General features: G+C 41.3%; 1 protein-coding gene across 1 annotated transcript in view; it reads left to right on the forward strand.

Moving 5' to 3' along the window:
* CNR1 (cannabinoid receptor 1) overlaps window positions 1-16,482 on the forward strand; it is a 30,910-nt gene extending 14,428 nt beyond the window's left edge. Inside the window, exon 2 of the mRNA XM_055433441.2 lies at window positions 10,127-16,482. Coding sequence (XP_055289416.1) covers window positions 10,190-11,608 — 1,419 coding nt within the window. The 5' untranslated portion in view covers window positions 10,127-10,189 and the 3' untranslated portion in view covers window positions 11,609-16,482. The remainder of the gene's footprint in view (window positions 1-10,126) is intronic.
* The last annotated feature ends 2,865 nt before the right edge of the window (window positions 16,483-19,347 follow it).

Below are 19,347 nucleotides of genomic sequence, written 5' to 3' on the forward strand. Positions count from 1 at the left end.
ATTATAGCTCTTCCAAATGCTAACATTTTCATCCTTGAGGACATGCCAGTAGGCAGATTTACCTAGATGGGCTAGGATAGGAAAGAGTGATTTAGTAGGAGGTAGTCTTAATTACTGCTGGCAAAATGCCTTAATTGGTGCTTGTAAGAGGCTGGAAGACTTGAATATACTATAAAATGCAAAATGGCTTTATCCTAGTTATTGTTCATCCTTAAAAAAGAGTATAAAGTCCAAAGGCGGAAACTCTGGAGTCTGAGAAACATAGGTTCAGCTACAAATTCTTCACACCTGGACAGTTTATTTAAAACATAAGGGCCTCCATTTCCTTATATGCAAAATAGGATTATAAATAAGCACCTGATAGAGTTGTTATGACAATTTAGTGATAGAATATATGCAAAGTCTTTCAAATGCCTGGAGTATCATGCTGCTGCTGCTAAGTCACTTCAGTCGTGTCCGACTCCGTGTGACCCCATAGACGGAAGCCCACCAGGCTCCCCCGTCCCTGGGATTCTCCAGGCAAGAACACTGGAGTGGGTTGCCATTTCCTTCTCCACTGTGTGAAAGTGGAAAGTGAAAAGGGAAAGTGAAGTAGCTCAGTCGTGTCTGACCCTTAGCGACCCCGCGGACTGCAGCCTACCAGGCTCCTCCATCCATGGGATTTTCTAGGCAATAGTACTGGAGTGGCTTGCCATTGCCTTCTCCGTGGAGTATCATAGACATTCAGTAAAGCTTCCACCTCTCTCATCCATGTGTGTATCTTTTATTTGCTTCATGCTTTAAGTGATGAGAGAAAAATAAAAATTGAATAAGCAGCCTATGAGCTAATTAAGCCAATGAATTATCTGGAAGTATAATTAATAATATATGGCAAAGAGTCATTATACTAAGTAATGATAACAATAATTAATATTTATTACAGGCTTAAATTTTGTGCCAGGCACTATGTTAAATACTTTACATGCACGTTTTCTTTCATTTAATTTTTGGAACAATTCTATGATAGAGGCATCTTCCTCCACTTTACTCTTCCACTTCCTTCTTCCCATCTTACAGATTAAATAATGAGCCTTAGAAGGATTAACTACTTAACCAAATATAGCTCTGATACTAATCTTGGTTTACTAACTCCTAATTCAACCAAGGTCCGACTAGTCAAGGCTATGGTTTTTCCCGTGGTCATGTATGGATGTGAGAGTTGGACTGTGAAGAAAGCTGATCACCGAAGAATTGATGCTTTTGAACTGTGGTGTTGGAGAAGACTCTTGATAGTCCCTTGGACTACAAGGAGATCCAACCTGTCCATTCTAAAGGAGATCAATCCTGGGTGTTCATTGGAAGGACTGATGCTAAAGCTGAAGCTCCAATACTTTGGCCACCTCATGCGAAGAGTTGACTCACTGGAAAAGACTCTGATGCTGGGAGGGATTGGGGGCAGGAGGAGAAGGGGACAACGAGAATGAGATGGCTGGATGGCATCACCGACTCAATGGAGGTGAGTTTGAGTGAACTCCGGGAGTTGGTGATGGACAGGGAGGCCTGGCATGCTGTGATTCATGGGGTCACAAAGAGTCGGACACGACTGAGCAACTGAACTGAATTCAATGTTCTCTTCATTACTAGTGCTTTGATTAGTTGGAATCAGTTGGGGAAAGCAGGCAGATGGTAGGTTAGGGAGATGATCTACCAAAACGATTAAAAGCAACTCCAGACCTGTGATATCTAATGTGATAGCTGCTAGCCGCATGCAGCTATTAAGCACTTGAAGTATGGTTAGTTTCACGTGTGTTAGTCACTCAGTTGTGTCCAACTCTTTGTGACCCATGGACTGTAGCCCACCAGGATCCTCTGTCCATGGAATTCTTCAGGCAAGAATACTGGAGTGGGCTGCCATTTCCTTCTCCAGAGGATCTTCCAGACCCAGAGATGGAACCCACGTCTCCTACACTGCAGGCAGATTCTTTACTGTCTGAACCACCAGAGAAGTCCAAAGCTTCTTATTTAATGTGAGTTCCACATGTTGAAAACATTTTGGATGCATTGGGTTAAATAAAATATACCACTAAGATTAATTTCACATTTTACCTTTTTCTTTTTACCCTTGATCAGTTCAGTTCTGTTGCTCAGTCATGTCTGACTCTTTGCAACCCCATGGACTGCAGCATGCCAGGCCTCCCTGTCCATCACCAACTCCCAGAGCTTACTCAAACTCATATCCATTGAGTCAGTGATGCCATCCAACCATCTCATCCTCTGTCGTCCCCTTCTCCTCTCACCTTCAATCTTTCCCAGCATCAGGGTCTTTTCTCTTGAGTCAGTTCTTCGCATCAGGTGGCCAAAGTATTGGAGTTTCAGTTTCAACACCAGTCCTTCCAATGAATATTCAGGACTGATTTCCTTTAGAATGGACTTGTTGGATCTCCTTGCAGTCCAAGGGACTCTCAAGAGTCTTCTCCAACCCCACAGTTCAGAAGCATCAATTCTTTGGCCCTCAGCTTTCTTCATAGTCCAACTCTCACATCCATACATGACTACTGGTAAAACCATAGCCTTGACTAGATGGACCTTTGTTGGCAAAGTAATGTCTCTGCTTTTCAATATGCTGTCTAGATTGGTCGTAACTTTACTTCCATGGAGCAAGTGTCTTCTAATTTCATGGCTGCAGTCATCATCTGCAGTGATTTTGGAGCCCCCCAAAATAAGAGTCTCTTACTATTTACATTGCTTGCCCATCTATTTGCCATGAAGTGATGGTACCAGATGCCATGATCTTAGTTTGCTGAATATTGAGCTTTAAGCCAACGTTGTCACTCCCCTCTTTCACTTTCATCAAGAGGCTCTTTAGTTCTTCTTCACTTTCTGCCATAAGGGTGGTGTCATCTGCATATCTGAGGTTATTGATATTTCTCCCGGCAATCTTGATTCCAGCTTGTGCTTCCTCCAGCCCAGCATTTCTCATGATGTACTCTGCATATAAGTTAAATAATCACGACGACAATATACAGCTTTGAAGTACTCCTTTTCCTATTTGGAACCAATCTGGTCCAGTTCTAACTGTTGCTTCCTGACCTGCATACAGATTTCTCAAGAGGCAGGTCAGGTGGTCTGGTATTCCCATCTCTAAGAATTCTCCAGTTTATGGTGATCCACACAGTACCCTTAATACTGGAAAGTTAAAAATTGCCTGTGTGGCTTGCATTCCATTTTTATGGGACAGCATTGCTCTAGAACCAGAACATCTGATTTCAATTGGGCCCTGCCATCCACTAGCTGTGTGAATGGCAAGTTACCTACCCTCTCTGTACCTTCCATCTACAAAATGGATATGATGATGGTGTCTACTTTTCATCAGAAACTCAGAGGACCACCCGCACATAATAATAAGCTCTCTACATGTGCTTAAAAAGGGAAAAGTCAGCAAGTCTTAGTGGTCTACCTGATTATAGAGGCCAAGGAGGAGGAATCCAGGGTAAGTCTCGGATGTGAACTTGGGCGTCTGAAAAGATTATTCACAGTACGGTAAGAAATGTGAAACATGACATGGCTGCATTATTTGTGATAGCGGGAGATGATAAATAACCTAAGTCTGCCTCCCTAGGAGGCTGGTCACATTAATCTAACAGGTACACAATTCAGTTGCTAAATGAGGAGGGAGGTTTCGTGTACTTCTGTGGAACTGTCTTCACGTACACTTTTAAAATCAACATGCAAAACACTGTATGTATTAGTGTTGGTTAAAAGGAAAATAAAGAGGGAATAAATGTATATGTATTTCCTTGACTATTCTTGGACTATCTCTGGAAGGGATACCAAGAAATGTCTTGTCTCTAAAGGAGAAAACTGGTTGATTGGAACATTGGAAAGGGAGAGGTTAGGCTGATTCTTTGCTGTAAATCCCTTTGTACATTTTGAATTATATGAGTGGAATGTGTACATAAAAATAATCAGAATTTCAAAGAAATTAGTTTTTAATTAGGCAGTGTGAAGGGACAGTTAGTTACTTGAGAGAAGATGACTTATCGGATGGAGGTCTTGGACTGGCCCCAAGTAGCTGCTTTGAAATGCTGGGCTCAAGCACTGGTATTCAGGCCAAGTGTCCATTGAATTTATTACCTTTCTCTCTTCTGATTTTAAGAAAAGGCAAATAAATATTTTTAAATCATGGCTTTCACGCATCAGTAAAAGTCAGCTGCCACCATATTAGTTTTGTGGGAGGATTTCTAAGGGAGCCCAGCTTCCACCATCCCCCTCCTTCACCTGCTATCACGTGTCAGGCTGGTGAGTCACATAATAAAAAGAAACCAGTCCTGTGTTTGGAAAGCACATTCTAGTTATGGAAATAAATATGTAAACTCATGAGAGAATGGTGTAATAAAGTCTATAATAGGAGGGGAAATTGGGAGAACTATTTCTGCCTGGAGGGAAGGGCAGGTCAAGGAGGTCTCAGAAAGATAAGCTAACAGAGACCTTGGAAATGAGTATTTCAGACAGAGGGAGGGGTAGGAGGAAGGTGTGCAGGGTGATTCAAGGAGCAGGGAACCATCTCCTAGGCCAGTGCGCTGTGTGTTTTAAGTATGGGTGGGAGTTGAGAAGCAACAGTGAGATTTGAGGATGTGCCAGGGCCATTAATGGCTCTCACAGATTATAGCGCTCTTCTCTGTTCCTCCTGTTATAAGAACACTTTCATATGTGAGTGGAGTTGTTCAGCAAATGTAAATTTGCACAAAGAGCAAAGTTGACTCAAAAGTTGTGGCCCAATGGTGGGCACACGTAGGGTGTTTTCTGGAAGAGTTGAGGCTGTGAGAAAGGATGTGACAGATGGCTGAACAGGGAACCTGAGGACACTTGAGAGTGAGCAGGTGGAGCCAGGCTAAGATGGGAACTCAGGAGAGACTTGAAGAGAGGAACCAAGAAGTGGTGGGCAACCATTGTGGCTGTTGGACTTTAGTCTTTTCTTTCTGCATCTTTTATAGCCTCCACAGCTAGCCTGCCTCCCTGGGATACTTGATCGGGCTTTACCAGACTCTCAGTGCACACTGGGTGTGCCTGTGTGGTTTGTGCACTTGTGCTCCTGCCTCTGGTCAAGCCATTTCCAGCCCCCGTGTGCCTTGCCCCATTCTGGTGCGGGAAGGAGTACAGAGCCGGCTTAGAAAAGGAGCTAGCTGTAAGTTCCTGAGTAATGCCAGAATTTAACCGTGGAGATTTAGGGCCATTGGTCCAGTGGTGTCTCCATACTGTCAGTACAGGTCACACTGGGATCGTGCAAAAGGGCTACAGGCTATGAAGGGGTGAAGGGAGCCCTCCTGACTTACCCATCATACTTACTTTGTTCACCATCTGGTAAAACATTGCTGATATTCCTGCTAACCACTGTCTAGCCAAAGCTTCCCATGTATGTTTAGGATAGGTAATCATTACATGGGGCTTCCCTTGGGCCTCAGAGGGTAAAGAATCTGCCTGCAATGTGAGAGACCTGGGTTAGGTACCTGGATCAGGAAGATCCCTTGAAGAAGGAAATGGCACCTCATTCCAGTATTCTTGCTTGAAAAATCCCATGGACAGAGGAGCCTGGTGGGCTACAATTCATGGGGTCTCAAAGAGTCAGACACAACAGAGCAACTAAAACAATCATTACACAGGCAGCTTTCATTTAAAATATCAAAGTCAAGCTAAGTTGCCTCAGTCGTGTCCAGCTCTTTGTAACCCTACAAACTGTAGCCCCTTAGGCTCCTCTGTCCATGGGATTCTCCAAGCAAGAATACTGAAATGGGTTGCCGTGCCCTCCTCCAGGGGATCTTCGCAACCCAGGGATCGAACCTTGAGTCTCTTATGTCTCCTGCATTGGCAGGCAAGTTTTTTATTACTAGTGCTATCTGGGAAGCCCTAAAATATCGACGACCTCATCTAAATAGAGCATTTTTCTAGCACATATGGATTGGGTAGCGATTTAGGCAAGATACCTCGATTCAAGTTACATGCTTTATTCCTGTCATGATTGGGAGAATCTGTCCCTCACCTTTTCCTCTTTTGAAATACGTATATTCAATCAACCAACATATATAGGTCCCCTTCTATACGGTAGGCATTACACTACATGCTGTGGGTAAACACTAAGATAAAATTCCTTCCCTCTGAGCTTACTGTCTATTGGGTAGGAGGGGCAAAACATATGCAAACACATGTTAGAATATTAAGTAAATACTGTGACAGAACTCTATTTGAATATTCTAGGAGCCCCAGAGAGGGTACTTCCTCGATCATGGGAGCTATAGGAGGTGGTGACATCAAATTGCAGGAAAGGACTTGACCAGATGGAAAAAGGGAAAGGATGTTTGCTCAGAGGAGTATGAAAAGCGCTGGAAACTAATGCACCAAGTTGAAAAGCAGCGGACTTGCTGTGTTCATGGAGCCAAATTATCTGGTGCAAGTGGCAAGTCCAGGAGTGACGAGAGGTGGGTTGAAGAGACAGGCAGGGGTTAGATGACCTTGGGAAAGAAGCCTTTTACTAGACTTTATCCTGTGGGTAATTGGGATGATGGTGGAGATCTTTTCTGCTCAGGGAGAACAGAAGGTGGAGAACTCTGGGCACAAGGAGTGAGAGTCAGATCTGAAAGGCACTCAGCTGGGCCTACACAGAAGGCAGAGAGAAGAGCTGTGTCGGATGGTCTGGAGAGCATGAACCTGAAAGAGAAACCTTGTGAATGAATATGAACTTGATCTTTAGGGCAAAGAGGTTGAAACAGGGGAGTAGCATGATCAACTACCTATTTTATGAAGATCCCCACAGCAGCTATTTGGAAAGTGGTCAGAAGGGGATCGGTCCAGAGAAAGGCAGGAAAACCAGCTGTGAAGATGGTGCTCAGGTTCTGGTGAGCTGTGATGGTAGCCTGGACATAGAGGTGGCAGAATGTGGGGAGTTGGGCCACATTTAGCACATTGTGCCTATTCCCAGTTACTAAACAGAATGAAAAGCACTTCAGGACACTTAAGGTAATCATTAAAATGATTTTCTATGCCTCTGTGTCCTGTCTACACCCACATTAATTCTACTTACTCTTGGCATAGACATCCTCTTTTGGGGGAAGCCGCCTTCAACCCCTAGACTGCTGCCCCCACAGCATCCTGTATGTCCTTGACTGTAGCTGTCATCATGCTTTCTCGTACTTGCAGGGTCAGCTGCCTATCTCCTCTGCTACACTGAACTGCATGTAGTCAGGGGCTCTTACTGGGTACTGTTCTGTTCCTAGTGCTTCATACAGTCCCTGGCACGCAGTGGGTGCTCCATGATTGGTTGGATGAATGAATAAATGAGTTATTAGTTCAGATATAGGTGGGATCTCTGTATTTTACTAGAAGATTTAGAATTTTTTTCAATAGGGGAACAATTTTATTATTTATTTTTAAGTATTTTAAAATATTTTTTAAAGCAACTGGCATACAGTTGCTTTACAATGATGTGTTAGTTTCTACTGTATAGCAAAATAACACACACACACACACACATATATATATATATATACGTATCCCCTCCCCCCTTTTTGGATTTGGATTTCTTTCAACATTTTAATTGGATCCAAGCTAATGACTAGCTTTTCCCCTCCTCAGTACTGTATTATATATTTGGGAACAACAACAAAAAAAACCCAGAATTAGTAAGTAAAATATTGACTTTAATGATTTTTAAAATTATTATAGATATCACTTTGTATTTCTAATGTTGGTTGTTGGTTTCAGTCACTAAGTCATGTCTGACTCTTACGACCCCATGGACTGTAGGGTGCCAGGCTCCTCTGTCCGTGGATTCTCCAGGCAAGAATACTGGAGTGGGTTGCCATTTCCTTCTCCAGGGGATCTTCCTGACCCAGGAACTGAACCCAGGGCTCCTGCATTGCAGGCAGATTCTTTACCAATTGAGCTACGAATAGTTCTTCTTTATATTGAGGTCATTAGCATTGAACATTATGTTAGTTTCAGGAGTATGACATTATTTAACTCTCACCTGTCTTGATGTGGCCCTTTTACAGTTTATTGTGAAGTGCCTTTCAGTTGGTTTTCAGGTATTTTTCAGAGGGACTTGTTCCATTTGTAGCTGTAGATCCAGTGGCCCTGTGGGAGGAGGAGTGTTCAAGATCTTTCTACACTGCCATCTTGGACTGCCCTCAGTATTTTCTTTTTAATATTTTTTTACCATTTTATTACAATATAAAACATACTCCTTTAACCATATTTAACTGTGCAGTTCAGTGGCACTAAGTACATTCACATTGTTGTGCAACTCTCACCATCGTTCATCTCCTGAATTTTTCACCTTCCTAAACTGAAATTCTGTCACCATTTAACACCAACTCCCCACGCCCCCTTCCCACCCGCTGATCCCCCACTCCCTGGCATCTACCAATATACTTTCTAACTCTATGAATTTGACTATTCTAAGTACCTCATATAAGCAAATCAGACAGTATTTGTGTGCACTTACTGTATATTGTGGACCGCCCTCAGTATTTCTAATGATTTTTATAAGCTGAAGAGCTTAAAAGCCACATTTTAAACAAATATCTATAAATAGTAAAACCAATTCTCTGACCGTTTATTTTGAAACAGAACCAAATTGCCCAGCTGAGAGCTAAAGACCCCTGAAAACGGACCCTTCCTCTCAGCCATCCTTGTTTCCACTGTTATCCACGTAGAAAGTTTTGGGCAATCAAGCCTGTCTCCCATCCTCCAATATTCGCTGGTGTCACCCCACCCCTGGTGGCGGTCACTCTCTGGAAGCACAGTTTCGTGAGCCTCAGTGCAAGTTTGTCCTTCATAACATTTTTCTTGGCTGGTGTAGACATTCTAGAAGTGCACCTCAGGCGCAGTTCAAATGTCTTCTCTGGGTGAGGAAACTTGCCCGATGGAGTCAGAGCTAGAACCTGGATCTTCCTGTCGTGGCTGCCTGCTTCCTATAGTTCACAGCAATGTCTTCTTCTGCCTTTATACTCAACACATAGGCCATCCAACTCAATCCTTGACTCCACACTCTTGTGGAGTCTTATATCTTTGGTTGTCTTATATGCTTGGTCTTACCTGTGTGACACAGCCATCAAATCTTCAAGAGAAGAGCTTATGTGACATGTGGTTACTCTCCCACACCAACATCAGGACACTGTTTGTGTGTACATGTGTGTGTGAGAGAGAGTAGAGGCCAAGTGGCAGACACTCCCTAACACAACTGAAATGCAGCCACACCCAAGGTACATTGCCTTCACTTGACAACCAGGCCCTGGAGAGCCACATGGGACTCACGCAGTGACTGAAGTCTGGAGAGCTTACAAAATGAAAGATATGGATGTGTTGGGTGTGTGCTCTACCTCATCAACTTTGGACAGCTTTTCTTGTTTTTCTTTTTTTTTTTTTAATTTTAATTATGTGTTTATTTTTATTATTGTATATTTTTCTGTACGTTGATCAAGTGCATGGCTTTATTTTTATTTAATTTTTTTCACGGAGCAGTGAGCTTGTGGAATCTTAGCTCCCCTACCAGGGATCGAACTGGCACCCTTGTCAGTGAAAGCATGGGGTCCTAACGGCTGGATCGCCAAGGAATTCTCTGGGCAGCTTTTTTTTAACTAAGGAACTGACTCGTTTTGTTGACTGAATTGGTTAAAGGATTTTACCTATGTTTGAGACAGGAATGAAATAACATGAAGGTACACGGTTGGGATGTTTACAATCATTTGCGGGGATTTTTTGTTGGTTGTTGTTGTACAGCCGCTCAGTCATGTCCGACTTTGTCATTCTATGGACTGCAGCACACCAGCCTTCCCTGTCCTTCACTGTCTCCCAGGGAGTGAGCTCAAAGTCATGTCTGTTGAGTCAGTGATGACACCCAACCATCTCATCCTCTGTCACCCCCTTCTCCTCCTGCCCTCAGTCTTCCCCAACATCAGTTGATGGTGTGTTTTAATTCTCCCAGTTCCATGATTGGCTAAGGATTTTACCTATGTTAAGAGACAGGAATAAAATAACGTGAGGGTGCATTGTTGGGATGTTTACAGTCGTTTGCAGGGATTTTTTGTGGTTGGTATGTTTTAATTCTCCTGGTTCTCTCACCATTCCGCTTATCTGTTTTCCCTCCCATCAGGGTCCCCCGCTGCGGGGCTCTTTCTCAGTCATTGTGTGTGTGGCCTGATTGAAGACGGAGGGGATGAAGTCCATCCTCGACGGCCTGGCAGATACCACCTTCCGAACCATCACCACAGACCTCCTGTACGTGGGTGCCAATGACATTCAGTACGAAGATATCAAAAGCGACATGGCATCCAAATTAGGGTACTTCCCACAGAAATTTCCTCTGACTTCCTTCAGGGGAAGTCCCTTCCAAGAAAAGATGACTGCAGGGGACAGCCCTCCGCTGGTCCCAGCAGACCAGGTGAACCTCACAGAATTTTACAACAAGTCCCTGTCCTCCTACAAGGAGAATGACGAGAACATTCAGTGCGGGGAGAACTTTATGGACATGGAGTGCTTCATGATCCTGAACCCCAGCCAGCAACTGGCCATCGCCGTGCTGTCCCTCACGTTGGGCACCTTCACGGTCCTGGAGAACCTGCTGGTGCTGTGCGTCATCCTCCACTCCCGCAGCCTCCGCTGCCGGCCCTCTTACCACTTCATCGGCAGCCTGGCAGTTGCCGATCTCCTGGGGAGCGTCATCTTTGTCTATAGCTTCGTTGACTTCCACGTGTTCCACCGCAAAGACAGCCCCAACGTGTTTCTGTTCAAACTGGGTGGCGTCACAGCCTCCTTCACGGCCTCGGTGGGCAGCCTATTCCTCACGGCCATCGACAGGTATATATCGATTCACAGGCCCCTGGCCTATAAGAGGATCGTCACCCGGCCCAAGGCTGTGGTGGCATTTTGCCTGATGTGGACCATCGCGATTGTGATCGCTGTGCTGCCCCTGCTAGGCTGGAACTGCAAGAAACTGCAATCCGTGTGCTCAGACATTTTCCCTCTCATCGACGAGACCTACCTGATGTTCTGGATCGGGGTCACCAGCGTGCTGTTGCTGTTCATCGTGTATGCCTACATGTACATCCTCTGGAAGGCGCACAGCCATGCCGTCCGCATGATCCAGCGTGGTACCCAGAAGAGCATCATCATCCACACGTCTGAGGATGGCAAGGTGCAGGTGACACGGCCCGACCAAGCCCGCATGGACATTCGGCTGGCCAAGACCCTGGTCCTGATCCTGGTGGTTTTGATCATCTGCTGGGGCCCTCTGCTTGCGATCATGGTGTACGATGTCTTTGGGAAGATGAACAAGCTCATTAAGACGGTGTTTGCATTCTGCAGCATGCTCTGCCTGCTGAATTCCACAGTGAACCCCATCATCTACGCTCTGCGGAGCAAGGACCTGAGACATGCTTTCCGGAGCATGTTCCCCTCCTGTGAAGGCACTGCACAGCCTCTTGATAACAGCATGGGGGACTCAGACTGCCTGCACAAACACGCCAACAATGCAGCCAGTGTCCACAGGGCCGCGGAGAGCTGCATCAAGAGCACGGTCAAGATCGCCAAGGTGACCATGTCTGTGTCCACGGACACGTCTGCTGAGGCTCTGTGAGCCAGACATTTCCCTGGCTGCACAGAAAAAAAAATTCTCTCTCTTTTTTTTAAAGCTCAAAACCCAGAAGTGTCTGTCCTCTCATCGGTTATATTTTTTTAAGTTGACCATGCTCAGTGAAAAGGTGATTGTCACCATGATCAGTTATCAGTTCTCTAACGTTTCCATAGTGTAGGTCCTCAAACTCAGTTCTCTGGAGGTTTACAGGGAAGAGAGCCTGTGGCTTCAGGGACTGGAAGGTCCTTGCAGAGTCTCAATGAAATAAGAGAGACACTTTCAGCTACACAGTTGAAAGCCCAAGGACCCATTGAAAAAGGCCATTAAATGAGTAATGCCTTTGTAATCACAACTTTCATTATAATGTGAAATGTACTTGTCCAGAAATATCAGAGATACTTCTGATATCTGAGATATCTCCATTTTTACAACAGTTTTAGGACTAAAGTAGAGCTATTTTGTGACATGCAGTGTGTCCTGTGAGATGTGTATCAGTGTTTACTATGTGTTATTTATATTTGTCTAGTTCAGCGAAACTTCAGGGTGGGCTTCTATGAGACCAATGGAACCTAAGCAGTGGATATACGCCAGTGAGACCACTTTTTAAAGCATTATTGCCCATGATCTAACTTTAGAAACCTTAATATTTTTTCAAAAATCTCTATTAAAATTTGACATTGAAATAACCATAAAGTTTTATTTTTCTGTTAATCCAACAAGAAGAATTTTAAGACTGTCCAAAGTCTTGAGCAGAACTCATTGACACTTAAAATTTTCTTAGTCCTGCATTTTCATACAAGGACTCGTATTATCTTCTGGACTCTAACTGTTCTGCTGGGTGATGGATTACAGGCAGAACAAAAGAGAGAAGACTTATTGACTTTTGGCTGACATCACTGACTTTCTTTAGTCTTTAGCTCTTACTGGACCTCTTAAGACAGCATGTGTCGATCTTAATGTAAGTTGTTAGCACTGTGCAATAGCTGTTTACTTGAAGAGTACTGCATCCTTATATTCCAGGTTTAACTAGATTTCATGCCTGGGTGGCCAAACAACAGTCTTCATTTTTTCTTAATTGAAAAGAAGTATTGTCTGGATTAGTAAAATTCTACTGTATGTGTGAATATAAATGTGTGTATGTGTGTGATTCTATCCTGTAACTGTTCTTAGTAATGTCTTAAAGTGAGAAAACTGTGACCACGTGTATACTGTTCCTCTTGCTGCACTCTCGCACATGAATTCAGTTTCTAAAATTGAGTTCTTCTGGAAATCTTGATGATAAAAACACTGACCATAAACCTTCAAAACTCTCCCCCTTTGAAACTGGATCAAGTATTACTAAATTGACCTTTAGATGTTTCATAAGACCAGTGTTTAGCAAGGAATCATTGATCATGAACAGTCAAGTCACAGTCTGTATGATGTTCATGTCAAGAAATGGAAGTGTTTTAGTTTCTAATCACCTAATGTTGATCAAGTCCATGGAAATGTAAGTCATTATAAGGGAAGTGGTTCTAAAAGGAAGAAGAAAACCCAGTAGTAACAGTTTAGTTGTGTGTGTAAGCAGCGAGATCCCAGTTTAAGTAGTTCTATACCTTGCTCACTGGAGTGAGACTGCCAGATCTGGCTCATGCGGTAAGAAGGCCAATTAGACAGTGAGTGAGACAGAAAAGGGCAGTGAGGAGCTGACACCCTTGGGATGGAGGCCTGGACGTCATGTGGTTGCTTCTGTGCTTCAAGCAGATGCCCTTGGTGACAACCCAGCACCTGGCTTTGCCTGTATAGGTTTGGGCTAAGGAAGAGGCTCTCCTCTGCTCCTGGTTAGCCAGAGGTGCTAAGGCATAAAGATGAACATGGCTTGCTTTCTTCTTATGCTCCAGTTTCATCCTTGGTGGTGCCATGGGTGCTCCAAATTAGGCCGTTTCACAGCAAGCATTGATAGTGCTTAAGAAGCCATTCGACTCTGACAAATTTTGCTTGCAGACTACCTTTTCCCTAAATGGATAAAACGTAGCTTTTGCATAGCCTGCATAGGCCTGCATAGCCTGATGTAAAGTGGAGAGCTAGCTAATCTGGTGATTGCTAGCTATGTGGTACCCAAGCAGCCTGATGGGGCAATGTCATTTCTTGCAGTATAAGGCTGAATATGGCTTGTGGACCAAGCTGAGATGCTTTTAATTGTCTGGTTCCTTCACTTTACCTCTCTGTCATATGCAGATGAGGGCTCAGGGCGCTAGAAGATTAATAAGATCTCTTTAGAAGGACAAATAATTATTTATGAAAAAACTCACCAGGGTTTCTAGTTTCCATTGAAGAATTTGCCACTTTTTAGTCCCAAATTCCCCTGAAGATGAATCCACATATCTCTGAGCTCACCAGGCAATGCAATGCTCTTTTCACAGCTACGAAGACCTGGTGAAGATGAAATTCTTGTTATTGGTAGAAAAATTTCAGGATTCATTTTTGAAACTGTATTTGTGTGTATGCAAAGTAGATTTTATAGTGTGTTGTGCTTACAAGATCTTAATCATATATAATCAATTAAGGGACAATGGGGCTGACAGCACTAAACTTGGTGCTTATTGATATTTTAAGAAATATCTGTGAAATATCATCCTGTATGTGTTATGCCGTCTTCATTTTAAAACATTTAAATGAGTTTGATTCACTCTGACACTTTTAATATCATTTCCTAACCCAAGTGACTCAAATGTTCTCCCCAATGAATATACTCATTAGAATTATTATTCATTAGTATCATTCATTAATTAGTCCCTTAATGAGATCCATTGATTTAAATATAATGTAGATTTCAGTACGTTTTATAAGGTCTAGCTTCAGAGTTATCATCTTTCCTCTGAGGCTCACATATGGGTCCTGACCACGCATTTCAACATCATATATGTTTTCAGAAAGGGAAATTGCCAACGTGCTTGGTTTCTTTCAATCCCAGACCCACAGTTTCATTTAGAAAAAGAGGGCTGTCTCTAAGAACCCTTACTTTTCCATTACATAGGAAATAAGTGTAAAAGAAACATGGATCTGGAAGAAGCTACAGACATATGCCTACACTTGAGATGATCCCCAAGATTCCCTATCACTTTGAGTCCCAAGTGGCATTAAGTGTAATGGAATTGTGGCTGCCTAAACCCACACAGCAGGAAATAGGCCCAACCTCCAGAAGAGAATTAGACCCTTGATGAGTAGCATTCTAGTTACTGTCCTGTTGATTAATTTCTGCCATCTTATGTCTGTAAAAGAGACCACCAATATCATGCGCAAAATTAGATTTCTCACAATCTAACTGTATATTTGTATGATATTTTAAAATCTCCTAAATGCTGGGCAATGGTTATTAACAATTGTCTTGCACTGGCCTTCTGATGAAATGTTAACAATGCATACTGTAATATAGACAAAACATTTTATCTACTGATTTGGGCTGAATGTATGTAAATAGGTTTTCAAAAAGTCAGATGTTTAAGCAGTGGCCTACAAATCAGTAATTTTCAGATAGGAGAGTTTCTTTACACTGCTGTGGCATCCTAAAAGCTATCTTCACATCAACTTAGTGAACTAGGCCTGCTGGGGATGATCAGCATCCCCAAGGAAGGAAACCTTTTCTTGTAATAATATGAATCAAGATACCAAATGATCTGGATTCTTATTTCCAATGTTTCAAGTGGAAAACATAGCTCTTTATTGTCTGTAAATCAAACATGATTACTTTTCCTCTTAGAGAAATACTGTATTGTTAGATGTTTGTTGAGCTGGTAACATCCTTGCAACCGCCGCAATATCTTTGTTAGTAATAAAACTTTGTACACAAGTATTAGTAAGATTGTTATTCAATGTAGCTTCAGTCATTAAATTACTATAGTGAAGTAGTACTTCTGTAATATTTACAATGTATTAAGCCCACACTATATTTTATTTCAGTGGTGTAATTAAATTGTTATTTATTCAAAGAGAAAACATCCCATCATGTCTATTGTCCAAAGTTACCTGGAATCAAATAAAAATCCTAGATTATCACAAAGAACACACAGTGTCTTTGAATTCTGCCTTATTTCACTGTCTAATGTCAAAACACTTGAGATTTAAGTTCTGAAAGATTGATTTGTTCCTCAAAAGCAAGGAAGACTTTATTTGAGAAATGAGAACAGATTAGACTAATATATTCATTTTTAACATAGAAAAATGCAAAAAGCATCATTTACATAATAAAGGAAAAAGCCTGCCATACCTTTAAAAATCATTATTTAATTAAAGAGTTTAATGATTTTGCACTAAGCTAAAGCAAGTGTACTACTCATAATATATAAATTAAATTTGAACTTCATAGATTTAGTAAAATATATAAATCTAAAGGATTTATAACATCATATATCCTGAACCATGTGAAAAGATAATTACTTTTCAGCTTAACTTACTTATAAAAGCATATTTTTATTTGAACAGTAGGAGAAATTAGAAAATTTTATAATGAAGTAAAAAAGCATTACAATGAAGTTTATACATTATTACTGTCTGAAATAAAGTATGTTTGCAGTCAATTTTGAAAGAAGTTTTTAAATTTTTCAAATGATGAATTGACAAATGTTTGAAAATAGATCATTTTTATTTTTTTAATAACTGTAATTAAAACTCTTCATTCTTCTCTTAGTAAACATTGTAGTTAACTGCATGAGCTAAATGCTTCTAGCAAAGAGCAAATGACATGTGTTCTTAATTCTTAAATTTTATATTGGGGCTTGAAGGGAATAAGATATTAGGTTGGTGCAAAAGTAACTGTGGTTTTTACATTGTTGAAATTTGCCATTTGATATTGGAATACATTCTTAATAAATGTGGTTATGTTACACATCATTTTAATGTGTATTTCTTGGTTTATTCTTTTTTTGCTAATGACTTATCACTTGCTGTTTATTTTATATTTATTTTAGACTATGGAAATGATATTAGACAAAAAGCAAATTTGATTTTCTCATTGGAGTTCAAAATGAGTTGTAAAGCACTGGAGACAACTTGCAATATCAACAATAGTGCATATAGTGCAGTGGGACATATAGTGCATACAGGAACATATAGTGCAATGGTGGTTCAAGAAGTTTTGCAAAGGAAATGAGAGCCTTGAAGATGAGGAGTGCAGTGGCTGGCCATCAGAATTTGACAACAGTCGACTGAGAACAATCATCGAAGATGATCCACTTATAACTACACGAGAAGTTGCCGAAGAACTCAACGTTAGCCCTTGTATGGTCATTCAACGTTTAAAGCAAGTTGGAAAGGCAAAAAAGCTTGATACGTGAGTGTCTCAAGAGTTGATTACAAATCAAAATGAAGTTTTGAAGTGTCATTTTTTTCTTATCCCACGCAACAACAATGAACTATTTCTCAATAGGATTGTGACGTGTGATGAAAAGTGGATGGTGTCCTACAACTGGCAATGACCAGCCCAGTGGCTGAACTGAGAAGAAGCTCCAAAGCCAAACTGGCACCAGAAATAGGTCCTGATCACTTTTTCGTGATCTGCTGTAGGGCTGATCCACTATAGCTTTCTGAATCTCTGTGAAACCATTATATCTGAGAAGTATATTCAGCAAATCAATGAGATGTACTGAAAACTGCAACGTCTGCAGCTGGCATTGGTCAATAGAATGGGCCCAGTTCTTCAAAACACCTGACCGTATGTTACACAACCAGTGCTTCAAAAGTTGAACATGCTGGGCTGTGAAGTTTTACCTCATCCACCTTATTCACCTGACCTCTCACCTACTGACCTCTCACATCTGACTACCACTTCTTCAAGCATCTCGACAACTTTTTTGCAGGCCAAATGCTGCCACAACCAGAAGGAGGCAGAAAATGCTTTCCAAGAGTTTGTCGAATCCCAAAGCACAGATTTTATACCACAGGAATAAACTAAACTTATTTCTGACTGGCAAAAATGTGTTGATTGTAATGGTTCCTATTTTGATTAATAAAGATGTGTTTGAGCCTAGTTATTATGATTTAAAATTCACTGTCCAAAACCACAATTACGTTTGCGCCAACCTAATACTTATTTCAATATTTTCATATAGCATCTTAAAACTGACCCCAATCAGTAATATGCATTGCCATCTGTATTGAAATACAAATTAAGAATGATGTAGAAACAGAAAAACAATTGAGATATGCAAGAAACTCCACAATATGCCCCTAGATGTTTCCAAATAGAAAAATTTCATCATCCCCTCTAGAATATTCTGTGGTAAGTGTGACTCCTTGACAAAAGGTGATAACATGCGAAGTTCTTGGTTCACGCTTGGAATATGGAAAGTGAGCAATAGACATTATCATTGTTCTTCAACTCTGTGTGCCTGGAATGCTGGTAAGGGAAATTTAGATTGTATATTCTGATTAGCTTAGGAGCCGTGATATGTACAGAATGGGTGTGTCTCTGAACCTTTCAGAAATACTTGTTGGGCTACTTATGAGCTACTTCACAAGTTTTTGGGTAAGGCTAAGTAATATACAGGATTATAAGATATATAGTTCCCATGATATATCCAATGGGAAAGAGAGTGACAGGAAGGAATGACAAAAGGGATGAGTAATTAAAATATACAGTTGCAATCTTATATTAAAAGCCAAATGAAATTCTGGGACTCCCCAGGATTAACTGCAGCACCTATCCATTGCTTTGAACATGGGTACTCAAATATTGGTAAAGCAATGGAATAATTTTTCTTTTAACTGTAAGTAATTGCATTACTTGGAGAAGGAAATGCAGCACTTCAGTTGTTTACTCATTTATTCATTTTAGTATTTTTACTTTATTTTTTTAAGAGATGTCTTTATTTGGCCATACCATGTGGCATGTGAGATCTTGTTCCATGATGAGGGATCAAACCTGCAGCCCTGCAGTGAAAGCACAGAGTCCTAACCATTGGACACCAGGGAAGTACCCAGTTCTTTATTTTAATAATGATAATAACAGAATTCTTAACTTCTTGGGGTAAGTCTGATCCATTTGAAAATCTTCAAGCATTTCCTATCCAGCACACAATCTTTTTGGCTAGCATCAGAATCATGACAAATGTCAAAGGCATGCAACTCTGACAGAGACAGCTATTGTGCTGTGAGAACACTGGAGAAGAAATCATTAGCTCCAGTATGTAGCGCTGGATCAGTCACTTTAGTGCTATTTGGCCTTGGATGTTACAACCTCTGATTTGGTTTTCTTATCAGTAAAAATGCCAGCTCTGAAAATATCAGTCGCATCAGACGATGCAAAGTGTTTTGAAAAGCTTTGAAAACTATGAAGAACTATACCAGCCCAAGTGTAAATTAACTCATGTTCAAATAATTCATTTTATTTTACTCAGTTATTGTCTATACCAATCCTTTAGCTAATAATCAAGAATAAAGAAGCTACATTTTGTTGTGCCTATGAGTGACAGGCATTGCATCAGCACTTTATATTGACATGATGATATACATTCAGCAACTCTATTATGTATGCATCACTACCATCATATTACAGTTGTGAGAGAAAGCTTAGTGAGGTAAAGAACACATAGAACTCAGGCCTTCTTGATTCTAAAACCCATATTAATTTTATTAAACCACAATGCCTCAGCCTATCATCCTTTCTTCACTGAAAGCCATATATTCCACAAGTATTCATTGAAAGCTTCCTCTGTGCTAGGAAATAGAAAGATGAAAACTTAACTTTTCTTATTAGAATGCCTAGT

This window comes from Moschus berezovskii, chromosome 10 (assembly GCF_049115385.1).
Source record: "Moschus berezovskii isolate FMDL1 chromosome 10, NW_MosBer_1.0, whole genome shotgun sequence".
NCBI classification, from domain to species: domain Eukaryota; kingdom Metazoa; phylum Chordata; class Mammalia; order Artiodactyla; family Moschidae; genus Moschus; species Moschus berezovskii.